The following is a 13,374-nucleotide window of genomic DNA, read 5'->3' on the forward strand; positions in this document are numbered from 1 at the left end:
GGTTAGAAGGCAAATTTCAAGATTCTTGTAATGGCCGCGCCCACACTTGTGGCAGCGATGGTACCGAGAGTGTAACGAAGGTGTCGCGCGCTTGGAAGGAGCTTGAGACACTTACGATAAAGGGAGACAATTTGAGGGGAGGTAATTCTTGTATGACAATAGTTCCCTAAAAGTGTTATGATCACAGCAGTGAAAAATCAAGCGTTATGTTCACTGTAGTGAAATATCAAGTGTTGTGTTCACTGCAATGAACATATCACTTTTCTCAACTTCGGAAAACTCAGTCTTTCACACTGTAGTATATAATAGATATATCGTGGAGCTAGCGAGGTCTAAACATGACACTGTTTTCACAACCTAGCACATGGAACCAGCGAGGTCTAAACATGACACTGTTTTCACAACCTAGCACATGGAACCAGCGAGGTCTACACATGACACTGTTTTCACAACCTAGCACATGGAACCAGCGAGGTCTAAACATGACACTGTTTTCACAACCTAGCACATGGAACCAGCGAGGTCTAAACATGACACTGTTTTCACAACCTAGCACATGGAACCAGCGAGGTCTAAACATGACACTGTTTTCACAACCTAGCACATGGAACCAGCGAGGTCTAAACATGACACTGTTTTCACAACCTAGCACATGGAACCAGCGAGGTCTAAACATGACACTGTTTTCACAACCTAGCACATGTACCGAAACGTCGCCTTTAGAGTCAAGAACGAACTTGTTATCTATAAATTGTGTCTACTTTGACCACGAGTCGTTTATTTCTCATATGAGATATCAACATTATATGCAGCCTCTTTAAGGATGTTGCTAAAATGTAAAAGCTCTTAGAATATCTACCCAAATTTTAGTAATAATAACTCCCTGATTAGAATCCGACCTCGGAAATGTCGGACAAGTTCATTTTACAAATAGGTGCGTCAAGTGTTGTTTTTTTCCGCATATTCTCACTATCCGCACGAATATCTGTACCTTTTTTCCTAATACAGATTGTCATATCTCACCCACTTTTGGTTGCGATCGTTCAGCCACTGCATGTATCTGCGTAGCCACATATATATACTCACACGCAAAAGAAACGCAAGTCGAGTATGCAGTATACGTGTTATTTATTTTCAACAGTAAAGACAAGAAATACTAATAGGGCAAGATTGACAAAAATTTGACTGAAGACATTTTAATGGATTAAAAAAGGCAGATGACATAATTGTTTGTTTCAAATGTTAAGGGCTTACACAGTTTCGGGTCAATACCCCAAAATGTCAGTCAATACCTGGTGTGACCACCATAAGCATTGATTACAGCCACACATCTCCTGTACATTGAGTGGATCAGATGATTTGTGAAGGCCCTAGGGATCCTCCTGCACACATCCAGAGCAGCTGTGCGTAGTTCATCGGTAGTTGGGCGCACATTGTGCAGACGCCTTTGAACCTCATCCCACAACTGTTCGATGGGGTTCAGATCACGGCTGAGGGCTGGCCACGGTAGAACACGGATGTTGTGTTGTTGCAGAAAGGCCATGGTAGCTCTGGCAACATGGGGACGAGCGTTTTCCTGCTGGAAAATGTGTTGTTGATGTTGTGCAAAATTTCGAACAACGTGGGGTCTGATCACTTGGTCGATATACCGCTGAGCAGTGACGCCGTGTCACCGACCTTGACCAACATTCAGGAAGCACATGGGTCCAAGTCTCGCATTAAGTCCAATCCCTGCCCATATCATGACGCTAGGTCCACCCCATGGATCCCTTTCCACAACGTTTCTGTCAGCGAAACGATCGCCTCGACGCCGCCAAATTCTGACTCTTCCGTCTGCATGGGAGACACAAATCGACTATCATCGGAGAAGATGACACGCCTCCACTTGCGATGACGCCAATTGTGATGACCCTGTGCCCACTGAAGTCGTGCTTGTCGATGCCGTGGTTGGAGAACAGGACGACGTGCTGGTTGGCGACATCTGAGGTTGTTGGAACGGAGACGTCGGATCACAGTGTCCCGGCTAATGTGTCGATTATGTGTTCCTATGGTCTGTCGAGCACTTTCACTTGCAGTTAGGAACAGATGTCGCTGGTGTTGACGGGTAATCTGCCGAGTTGTGGTGACCCTAGGACGACCGCTACGAGGAAGGTCATCTGTGGTCTGTGTAGCATTGTATCGATGCAGGAGACAGTAAATTGTGTTAACGTTGAAATGTCGGGCAACATCTTGGACAGACTCTCCAGCTTCCAGACGTCGTCCGATAGCCTGGTTTCTCTGAATTTGAGTTAGGAGTGGTAGGTCCAAGAATCGGCCACAGTTTTATACCCACTACAGTTCGTGACAGTTCGTGCATTTTCGATTTCGCGAGAAATGGGTCCATGATACCCACATAATTCATTGAAATGGTGCGTTTTGGCGATTCGTTTTTTATGTTGCGTTTTTACTCGGGGCTTCAAAAATGCAACTTAAAATATTAATAACACCATCAGGCTTCACTACATGCTAAAACTCGTTATCAACGGATCGCACAAATTCACGGATCCTTACGGTTTGGCCATATTTACGAGCGATTTAAGAGTTAAGAGTTGAGACAACATGGCATATGAGAGAAACAGACTGCAGTTATATCAACAATTTCTACAATTGCTCCTTCAACTAGCCCAGAAGGAAGAGGACGAGGCCCAGCAGCTACCAGATATTCCTCGACCGATATTGTAGACTAGATATGCAGAGATGTGACTTCTATGACTTCTAAATACAACTGAAAATGAAGTGTCCGATTTTGCAGCTTTAATACCTTTCCCGAAATCGTAAACAATACGTAAGAATACGTAAAGTATACGTATCTATTCGTAAAGTACTCGTAACTACACGTAAGTACTCGTAATAATCCGTAAATAATCCGTAAACAAACTGTAAACTAACCGTAACAAATCGTAAAAATAATTGATACGAGTCATTTACGGATTCTTGCGAGCAGTTTACGGATGATTACGTGTTGTTGCGAGCTGTTTACGATACTTACGGATTGTTACGAGTTATTTACGAAAAAATCAATCCGTGGGCAATCGTAAGATGATTTTTGACATGTCAACAAAATTGCCTCTCCTTCCACGGATGTCTGCGAGTTGTTGCGAGTAGTGACGAGTTATTTACAGATACCAGCAAGTTATTTACGGATGCTTGCGATTGACTACGAGTTGGCGATCCGTAAGGACTCGTAAGAAAAATCCTTGTATGTGAAGGGGGTATTAGGTGAAACACACGAGCACTCACAATCATAGGTTTCTGGTGTGCCGAAGGGACGGGTAACTCGGGTCGGTTCCTGAGTAGGACCCGGATACCCACAGGACTACCCGGACCCGTGGTTAGTCATGTGACATATTGTTTAATTGCAAGCATTTCTTTCTGACTCTGCACGCATTCCTTCTGACTTTATATGTTTGAAGAGAGACAAAACTTCAGTCAACTTCAGTATGCAGGACCAGATCGTTTTATACGAGTATTTAAATACATTTTGCCAGGGCTACTGTCAAACTATCCCCAAATCAGACATTTGTTCCGATTTCTTGAGACCAACACCGGGTACCCGGATAGGTTCGGGTAATAGAGGAATGGGTACCCGGGTAATAAATTTGGACTCGTCCCAGCCATACAAGGGACGCAACTTTGCACAGCGAATTGCGGCGCCTTAGACGACTGGGCCACCCGTGGCCCCGCTGAATGGGGTATGAACAATAACACAGCGATGTTTTCAGCTCATTGACACTTTTTAGCGGTACACGTGCTGTCAGGTGGCTTGAGTCTTTCACGTGCTTTTAGACAAGCTTTGCGCGACAATGGCTTCCCAAACCTTACTTAATTGCTGCAATGAAACTGTTAGAGTTTAGAAACGGCTTTTTGTCTCAGCTCCAAATTTTAGAAACTACATTGTTGTGAGTATGTATATATTGCAGTAAAAAGTTCACATTATTTGCCCTACCTTTTCAGCCGGTACCGTTCTCACGGACCTTTTTGCGGAAAGACATGTTATCTTATCTTCCCTCACATGTCACACATATAAGTCCCGGGAGAGACTGTATTGTCAGTGCCAAGATGTTGCCTTTGCTTGGAATACTCCTGAGTAAGTCTTAAATTATGGTATCTACATTTCGTAAATGAATCAGAAGTTTGACACCTTTGCCTACCATAAGTATTTTTTATCCCTCTCTCTCTCTTTCTGTGTATGTGTGAGTGTGTATGTGTGAGCGAGCGTGTGCGTGCGTGGATTATAACTGTGCTAATTACAGTGAACGTTATCGGGGTGTTGATGATGTGTTTGCTTCATTTAGTTGTGGGTTTGACCTGGGGAGCACACACTAACCCTCACTGTGATGGCAAGCAGGTCATGGTCCATCTGTTTGAGTGGAAATGGACTGACGTTGCAAATGAGTGTGAACGATTCTTATCTCAGAAGGGCTTTTGTGGAGTTCAGGTACGTTCCTCTCAAGGCTGATCATATATGGGTCCATGTTACAATGGTTTAATCCCACTTTGTATCTAACGCGCGTATCAGACCAGAATCACAAAAAATACACGGGAAATAAGTTTACTACAAAGGGCCAACTGTTTGTGCAAAAATAATTCATTTAAATGAAAATGTTACTGGAATACGTTTGTCTTTGTCTTGTACTGTTCGTCTCCAATCAAAGAATGGAGCATATCAAGAACTGATCACTCGCTGTATACATTTTCTTATTATTCCCCGTGGAGAGGTCACAGGTTTAATATATAGTAATACAGATTTGTATAAGTGTGTTTTTTAACATCACGTGCGGACGGAACTATTTTGGCTCAGCCTCCATCGTGCTTTTCTCAGCCTCAATCAAAAGTCTCGACCACAATATGGCCATCCTCATCAATATATAATATTTCGTGAGCAAAGCCATAGTCTTTGTATGTCTGTAACCCTTATTTATTAATAATCATTTCAAATCTTCCATTTCAAGAAGCAATAACAGTTGTTGACTAAGATGGAAAATGGCCATTTAAAAAAATGACCAGTTTGGTAAGGTTTAATTTTTCATTAAGGTTTTGCTACACATGATGTTGTAAAAATGGCATTTTATTTATCATTTTATAAAATGCTTTATTATACCGCTGTTTTCATTACTCTGTTTCAAAATCACCTACATCTGTACAGTTATTATCTGTAAGTGAACAGTGAGAAAATTTTAACATTCTTTCCATAGGTTGAATTTAAAATGTGCCGCACAAAAAAAATCTCAACTATATTTTCATAAGAAAAAAATCTCAGGTCCCAAAATGAAGAAAAAAACAACATGACTCCACCCCCAAAACCCGAAAATAAGCAGATCATTCTGCATTATATACAAACTAGTCAGCGGGAGATCTGTGGGCTTGAGTTAAGAGGCATAGGCCCACAGAGAAAATCTTAAGTTAGAATAGAATATGTATGTAGTTACAAAATGTATGTCATCCTCAATAGTTACAGTTACAGTTATGTTACAGTTCTGTTTTCTTGCACTGCACAGCTGACCCATCTCACCGCGTGATGGCTACATTTGGAGTTTTATTTCTAAGCCCAAGAAAAAGTGACAGGCTCTATTTTTGATAGCTTTATAAAACAAAATTATCTAATTCCCCCAAAACTGTCAGCACCAAATTGTTGTTTAAAGTATTAAAGACATCATATGACATCCCAGGCTTTTTTGATAGGATAAATAATACTTTGTTTCTAAGCATCTGAACAAGAGGTACTTTCGAAAGGATATTTACAAAATCCTTAACAGAATAACAATGCAGGATAATTTGTTATCACTTCAACTGGAATGTAACCTAAACCCACTGCCTTACCACACTTTGCACAATTAACAGCCGTCTCGGCCTCCTAATGCGTTACATATGCACCACGAAGATTAGTGTCAACAGGGGTAACAGAACTCCACGATGGTCAGCAACATCATCTACAATTTTCTGGAATGTATGTTGCACAATAATTTCTTCCAATTATTATTATTAAATACAATAAAGGTATCCCCAGTAAATGAGCATGTGATGGTGACGAAGGAATATGCCCGTCCTTGGTGGGAGAGGTACCAGCCAGTCAGTTACAAACTCACCAGCAGATCAGGCAATGAGCAACAGTTCAAGGACATGGTTCAGAGGTGCAAGAAAGTTGGGGTCAGGTAAAATGTATTTGCAACACTAGTTACATGACCTAAGGATGACTTTTATTTTTATTAGTGAGTGAACGTTATTTTACTCAGCCTAGGCCAGGCAAACCAGTGGTTAATGGCATGAGCAATATCCAGGCATACGTTATCCTCTTTAGACCAAATCCCAAAGGTTCGAAGAGATAATATGTACTATAATTGAGGCAAACATTCCTTTCATTCCATACATACAACATTAAAAAGGATGTTTCACCTCCTATTTATAGCTTAATCAGTTTACCTCAACAAAAACTATAGTATTAATTTTGAAAGATAGATTCAGATATTAATACAACTTCTAATTCAAAGTTGTCAAAGTTCTTCTTTTGCAATGTTCAGCCTAATTAAAAAAAGAATCTTCAGCCTCCATTTGGATATTAAACTAGTGTCTCCTTCTATATTACTAAACTGTTTACAAACATACTGGAAATGACCGATAAATTTCTACAGGCCGTTGTCATTGGGGACAATCGTGAGATGTATATCTCACACATTGTTATTTTTCTACCCTCAAGTAAGTGATATTGAAACACGCATACTTGAGAAATAAATTTAGCCTACTCAATCTCATTTCTGTTCCTAGAATTTATGTCGACTCTGTTGTAAACCACATGGCTGGGCTTGGTCGAACTGGCACTGGAACTGCTGGAAGCAAGTTTAATTCTGATGCGTATGACTTCCCCGGGGTTCCTTACAGACGGGAACATTTCAACTCTCGCAGTAAATGTCCCTCAGGTGATGGCAATGTCAATAATTATGGAGACCCAAACAACGTCAGGAACTGCAACCTCGTTGGTCTCACCGATCTAGATCAAAGTATAGAGTATGTGCGAGACAAGATTGCTGGCTTCTACGATCATCTCATCGACCTAGGCGTTGCTGGCTTCAGAATCGATGCTGCTAAACACATGTGGCCTGCTGACATTAAGTACGATAAAGTACGATATATAGACAAAGAAAAAAGTTAAGCACACCCTAATATATTTCATTATTGTTTGGTCCCAATATTTGTAACAGTCATGAAAGATATAATTATGTTTTTGAGAGATGATGTCATCATCAGGTAAGCCTGTGCAGTTTGCTAGCCTCAAGTATCTCTAAAAGCAGTATATGCAAACGTTAAAATTGCTTTACGCAGGAATGTCTTGTAATGCCATTGGTCGGAATTGGGGGTATCATCACACTGTCGTAAGCCGTTAAGTCGAGAAACATGCTCAGATCGGTGATGTACAGGACCGTCCCAGATGCAGAAGACCCTCTGTGATGACACATTGCAAAGACAGGGACACTCTTCATCTTATACACCAAGAACCCTTTTTAACAAGTGCTCGTCTGAAACAGCTGTGGTTGCCCAATCGTCATTTCAGCACCAGAACAATCAGGAACCAGCTGAAAGCAGCAGGAATGGGGGCTAGACGAGACATATAGCGTCCCTTATTGAGAGATCCCCACAAAGCTGCTCGCTTAGCACACCAGAACTGGAATCTAAGAACTTGGAGACGTATCCACTGGTCACACTAAAGTCACTTTCTACTCCATGTTACTCATGGAACAACGAGAGTTTGGAGGCAACGAAACACGGGCTACCATAAGGGGCAACTTAACAGGGGCTCAGTACATCCGGGACGTTTTGAGGCCAGTCGTCTTTCCTCATTTTGACAACCACCCTCTTGCTACTCGACCTCAGTAGATGGATGACAATGCCAGGCCTCATCATTTGCATGCAGTCATAGATTACATGAGGGCCAATGCAATAACGACTCTACCCTGGCCATCAATGAGCCCAAATGTGAACATGTTTGGGATATTCTGGGGCGGTGCATATAGGCACGAGTTCCTCCTGTACATGATTTATGCCACATGGAAACAGCATTGCATCAGGAGTGGTTGTTGTTGATTCATCAACGGATCCAATGACTGGCTGGAGGCATGAGACGAAGGGGGGGAATGCGTCATCCGGGCAAGTAGAGACTTGAAGGAAATTTTTCACATGAAACATCAAACGTAACTCGTTTACTTAATCCTGCATCCATACTATTTTGAGGTGATGTCTAAGGTCAAAAACAGTACCAGTGTTACCATGATGTTTTTGTCAGTAAATTTCAACCACAGCTCACCAATATCTTCTTTACTTGGTGTCAAATGTTTGTTCTATTCGATGACATTGGTATCGCCCAGCTCCTCTGGTCAGTCATCCTATGCCATGATTTTTGCCATTTGTCAAGGTTCAGAAATAGGGATGTGCTTAACTTTTTTCTTTGTGTGTGTGTGTGTGTGTGTGTGTGTGTTTGTGTGTTTGTGTGTTTGTGTTTGTGTGTGTGTGTTTGTTATCTGTTAAATTGTAAAACAAACACACAATATTGGATTATTTATACATTAGGATGTGTATATTGATTAGGTCATTTCCAACTGAAATTCTGGAATTCTATATCTACTAATCAAAAGAAGTTAAAGAATGTTAATCAGTATGGCCATGACAGATAATAAGTTGGGAGTTCCTTGAATTCTTTTGAGTAGTTAAATACCATTTAAGTGCCACTGGTAACGTTTGGGACTCTACAGTAACTAACTGTAGGTTTGTTGTGAGTCATGTGTCGAGTGTTAAGCTGTGATTGTTGTGGGATATAAATCAACACATGACTGTGTTTGCTTTACAATTTTATCATATGTTTTACTTTACAAAATAATTTATTTAACTATCACCATGTGTTGATATTCACATTTTTCAACTTGTGTGTAGGGCTATTCAGGAACGAATTAAGGATCTACCAGAAGGTGGTAAGGCATTTTTCTTCCATGAAGTAATCGACCAGAATGATGGTGCAATCAAGGTGAACGAGTACTACGACTTAGGCTATGTGACAGAGTTCCGGTACTGTCAAAAGATAGCTTATGGAACCCATGACTTTGGTCAGCTTGGTGGGGTGGTGGATTATGGTTGGGGTATGGCAGAGTCTTCACACGCCTTCGTCTTTGTTGATAATCATGACAATCAGAGAGGCCATGGTGGAGGAGGGAACCTCATCACCCATAAAACACCCAGAGATTACAAGATGGCTCAGGCGTTTACTTTGGCCTACAATTATGGTTTTGTCCGAGTGATGAGCAGTTATTTCTTCGGAAGTGATACTGATGCTGGACCGCCTCACAACGCAGACTTCTCTGCCAAAGATGTTACTATTAATGCAGATGGCTCATGCGGTAATGGCTGGGTTTGTGAGCACAGGTGGGATCCAATTGCTAACATGGTGGCGTTCAGGAATGTTGTAGCTGGGACAGGCATCGAACACTGGTATGATAGTGGGGACGTCGTCGCCTTTGCCAGAGGTAACAAGGGCTTCTTTGTGATGGCAAAGCAAGGACATCTGGACCAAACATTCCAAACAGGGCTGCCAGCTGGAGATTACTGTGACTTGGTGCACAACTGTCAACTGAAGATAACAGTAGATGGCTCAGGAAATGCTCATATCCTCATTGACAACAATGATGAACCCATTGCCGCTTTTATTGTTGGTATGTTTTTGTTTATTGATTAGTAGTTTGATGAAATACTTCTTGTAGTAAATAAAACCCTTTTGATACACATATAACATTTCTGCAAAAACTGTCGTCTGTACGATTCAACTATATCATGAGCACGTGTTTATGAATCACTTTCACATAATGATGATACCATAGTGATGGACCCGTGAAGATTCCGGGGTAGTATAGGTCTTCAGCAACCCATGCTTGCCGTAAAAGGTGACTATGCTTGTCGTTAAAGGCGGCTAACGGGATTGGGTGGTCAGGCTTGCTGACTTGGTTGATGCATGTCATCGACCCCAATTTCGTGGATCGATGCTCATGATATTAATCACTGGATTGTCTGGTCCTGACTCGATTATTTACAGACCGCCGTCATATAGTTGGAATATTGCTGAGTGCGGCGTTAAACAACCAACCAACCAACCTACCAACCAAAGTTCATAGTGATGAGTTCGCATTGGTGAGCGTATCCTGCCCCACCTGTGGCATTCATCATAAAAAAATTCAAAGGGAAGTCAATTGTTCACCTGAAAAAATTCGGGAACATATTGTACAAGTCAAAATAGGGAATCATTTTTGTTAATCCTTGATCCCTTTTCTTGTTGATCATCTTATTTCACAAAAGCACTAAAAAATTTACAATATTCTGATGCGGTCCTGAAGGTGGTGCAAATGGTCCTACACATGGCAATGGGGTAACCCATGGCAGCAACATCGGTGGGAATACAGGAACTAGCCCTGGAGTTACTTCAGTCCCTGTCATCACAGACTCCCCAACTACAGCTGCCCCTTTAGTAACTCCAGACAACAACACAGGGAGTTGGAAGCGAACTATCATCTTGGTGCAGAGACGGACCAACCCTGGACAAGATGTGTTCTTAAGGGGGGGCATTGATCATAGTCATGTCAACGGTGGGTATAAAAAGGGATCAGTTTTACCTTCAATATATCTTAAAGGTAGGGGTTGATTCATGTTAATAACTTGTTCAAACATGCATTAAAGATTTGTTAAAGTGAATGTTTTGCTTATGTTCTGAAATTACACATAATGACCTTGTCCTTTACTATGCTAAAGAAATTAATGAAAGTTTGAAATAAATGAAGTTTCTGATTGATGTTTCGACAGGTTGCTCCAGTGATGTTTCCACTAGCCCGTGTGCTATTCCAATACGCCACACAAAACTAGGCTCCAGTATCCACTTTGCTAGTTATAATGCCTGGAGCAAGGGAGACAACTATCTGGATTGGTTTGGTCGAGAGCCAGGTCAGGGTGCATACAACGGCAGAGCAGCAGAGGGAACTCCAGTTGTGTGGACAACAAACAATCCAAACAAAGAAGAATATAATAAATACAACACGTTAGTAAAACATTTTACGAAAATCATATTCGGAATATTCATGCTATCTGCCAAAATAACCAATTATCTAGTGAATGAATATGCAATATTACAACGGAATGTAATTTAAAAGGTGTATGCCAGAAAATTTGATATAATCTCTCACAAAAATGTAGGGGTTCATAAAATAGAAATGCTATGATCAGTCGTCAGATTAAAAGATCAGCTTTGACAAATTTGAGGTAGAACAGTTTCAGAACCAAACAAAACCCATTATCCAATCACGACCAAAACATTGAATGTGGACCAAGCAGCTCTCCATCCACGTGGTTAGAGGGGTCATTCAATGAAGGTTGTCAAATCGCCCTGAGCCATTAGTGTTGTTGATTTCTGTTATCCACACTAACTCTTCACATGCTTCAAACTGGTAGAACTCATTGAAAGGTAGTCAATAGACTTAGTAGTCAACTAGTTTCTGCTGACATAACATATTTCAGTTCGGCCCACACAGAGCGCTTTAAGTCAACAACACCAATCCAGGATCAATCAATTAGAAACCAGCATTTAAGAAATCAAGCCCAAACAGCCAACTAAATTCCAGTTGACTTATGCCAGGCCACTAGAGTTCAAGTTACTGATCAGCTGACTAGAAATCGTAATTATATGGGGCGGAATCCCTATGACGAATGCCACTGTACATTGTCCGTGGAAGGGTCACTGAACAGCAGTACCGAGATATCATACTGGTGCCAATAGTTGTGCTGTTTGCGCATCATGCTTGTCAACGTCTCGTATTTCAAGACAACAAAGCTCGTGCACATGGGCACCCATTGTAACTGGCTACCTCCAGCAACAAACATCACCAGAATACAATGGCCAGTCACAAGAAATGACCTTACCCCCATAGAGCATGTCCAACACGTGATTGCGAGAGGTGTATGCCAACTGGAAAACTCCTGCGGTGTAAGCCAAACTTGGTCAGGCACAGCAAGAGGAGGAAGGTGGCAAGAATCCCTCAAATGGTCAATGTGAGACTTGATTCGGATCATGCTATGCCCCATAAACGAATGTTTGACCTATCATGGGGCATGACAAATTGTTGATCAGGTCATCTCAAACGGTTTTTTACGAGAGTATAGTGAGTTTGGCTAATATTTAAATCCCGCTCCAAACAGTATCTCAGTTATATCACATGTGTCAGGCAAATCCCAAAGACCAGTGCATTCCAATAGTCGGTGTAGCCACAGGACACCAGCGTGGGGCTAATACAAGAATGATCATTATCAGAAATCAGCGGATCCTGGCATGGGCAGGTGATAAAACTCGAGCAAATTGAAGGGTCTTAGCAATCGATGTCCCAATTGACCAATGTGTAACAAACTGATGTGCTAAGGCCAACAAATATGTCACATGTGATTTGCATGTGTAACAGCGGTGCTCTGGTCGTCTCAAAGATAAGGGAGTACTTGTTGGGTCAAAAGGGATATATTTTCAATGGGCGTAGAGTGAGAACTACACGGTAGTCTGGATCTGCCCTCGTCTCAGGGACGCAGGATGGAACCTCCTTTATTGATGCACAGTGAATAGCCCCTATATGATACAGTGAAGAGAAGGTGCTGAGAAATATGTGCTGACTGACCAGCAGAAGTTGTGATCAGGGTATCCACATAATTGCAGAGAACATGCAAAAAGCTAGATAACAATAAGCACCTAATCACAGGCCAAGCCTGTGACTGACCCAGTGACAATAGCCATAAACCTAAAAACGAAATGGCTGAAGAACCCATGCTATATACAGAAAGTGGCTTACCTATGAATTAGTAGTTTTGTGCAAGTGCTTAAGTTAACACATGTATTTAAGAAATTAAATGTTAAATATTTAGGTTAACTTATTAATTTAATTCATGTTTGGTTACTATAATGATACTTTGAAATATAACAATATTCAATTTACAAGAATACTGCTACACAATGTCATGTATGCGTAAGTGCTGAAAGTATGTTCTTTTCTAGATATGGCGAACACTACTGGTTGGTGGATGTAGATATGGACTGTTCAAAGACGGTGAACAGCTTCTTTGAGGTAAAGGCTGAGGTGAACGGAGCTTGGGAAGGCATCATGTACGGGGACAAATGTTCAGGTGCTGGTGCCATAGACCCCCCCTATCAATCGCAGAACCACATGGGCCGTTGTGGGTACGTCAATGTCTTCCACTGGGACACCAATACTTGTGAAATACTCCCTGCATAAAAGACACAAACTGAAGGATGAATAAAATCCATTTCCTAGTGTG

The 13,374-nt window shown here is 41.5% G+C and overlaps 1 protein-coding gene across 1 annotated transcript; it reads left to right on the forward strand.

Annotated features, from left to right (window-relative positions):
* Positions 1-3,996: 3,996 nt before the first annotated feature.
* Positions 3,997-13,374, forward strand: LOC124151843 (alpha-amylase-like). The gene is made up of 8 exons (XM_046524497.2): positions 3,997-4,126; positions 4,335-4,477; positions 6,037-6,191; positions 6,802-7,146; positions 8,959-9,731; positions 10,407-10,655; positions 10,870-11,101; positions 13,094-13,374. Exons 1-8 carry the CDS (start codon positions 4,030-4,032, stop codon positions 13,329-13,331), a joined length of 2,232 nt encoding a protein of 743 aa, XP_046380453.2. The 5' UTR covers positions 3,997-4,029; the 3' UTR covers positions 13,332-13,374.

The sequence above is a fragment of the Haliotis rufescens genome, unplaced genomic scaffold (genome assembly GCF_023055435.1).
Source record: "Haliotis rufescens isolate VD_foot unplaced genomic scaffold, xgHalRufe1.0.p SCAF_7, whole genome shotgun sequence".
NCBI classification, from domain to species: domain Eukaryota; kingdom Metazoa; phylum Mollusca; class Gastropoda; order Lepetellida; family Haliotidae; genus Haliotis; species Haliotis rufescens.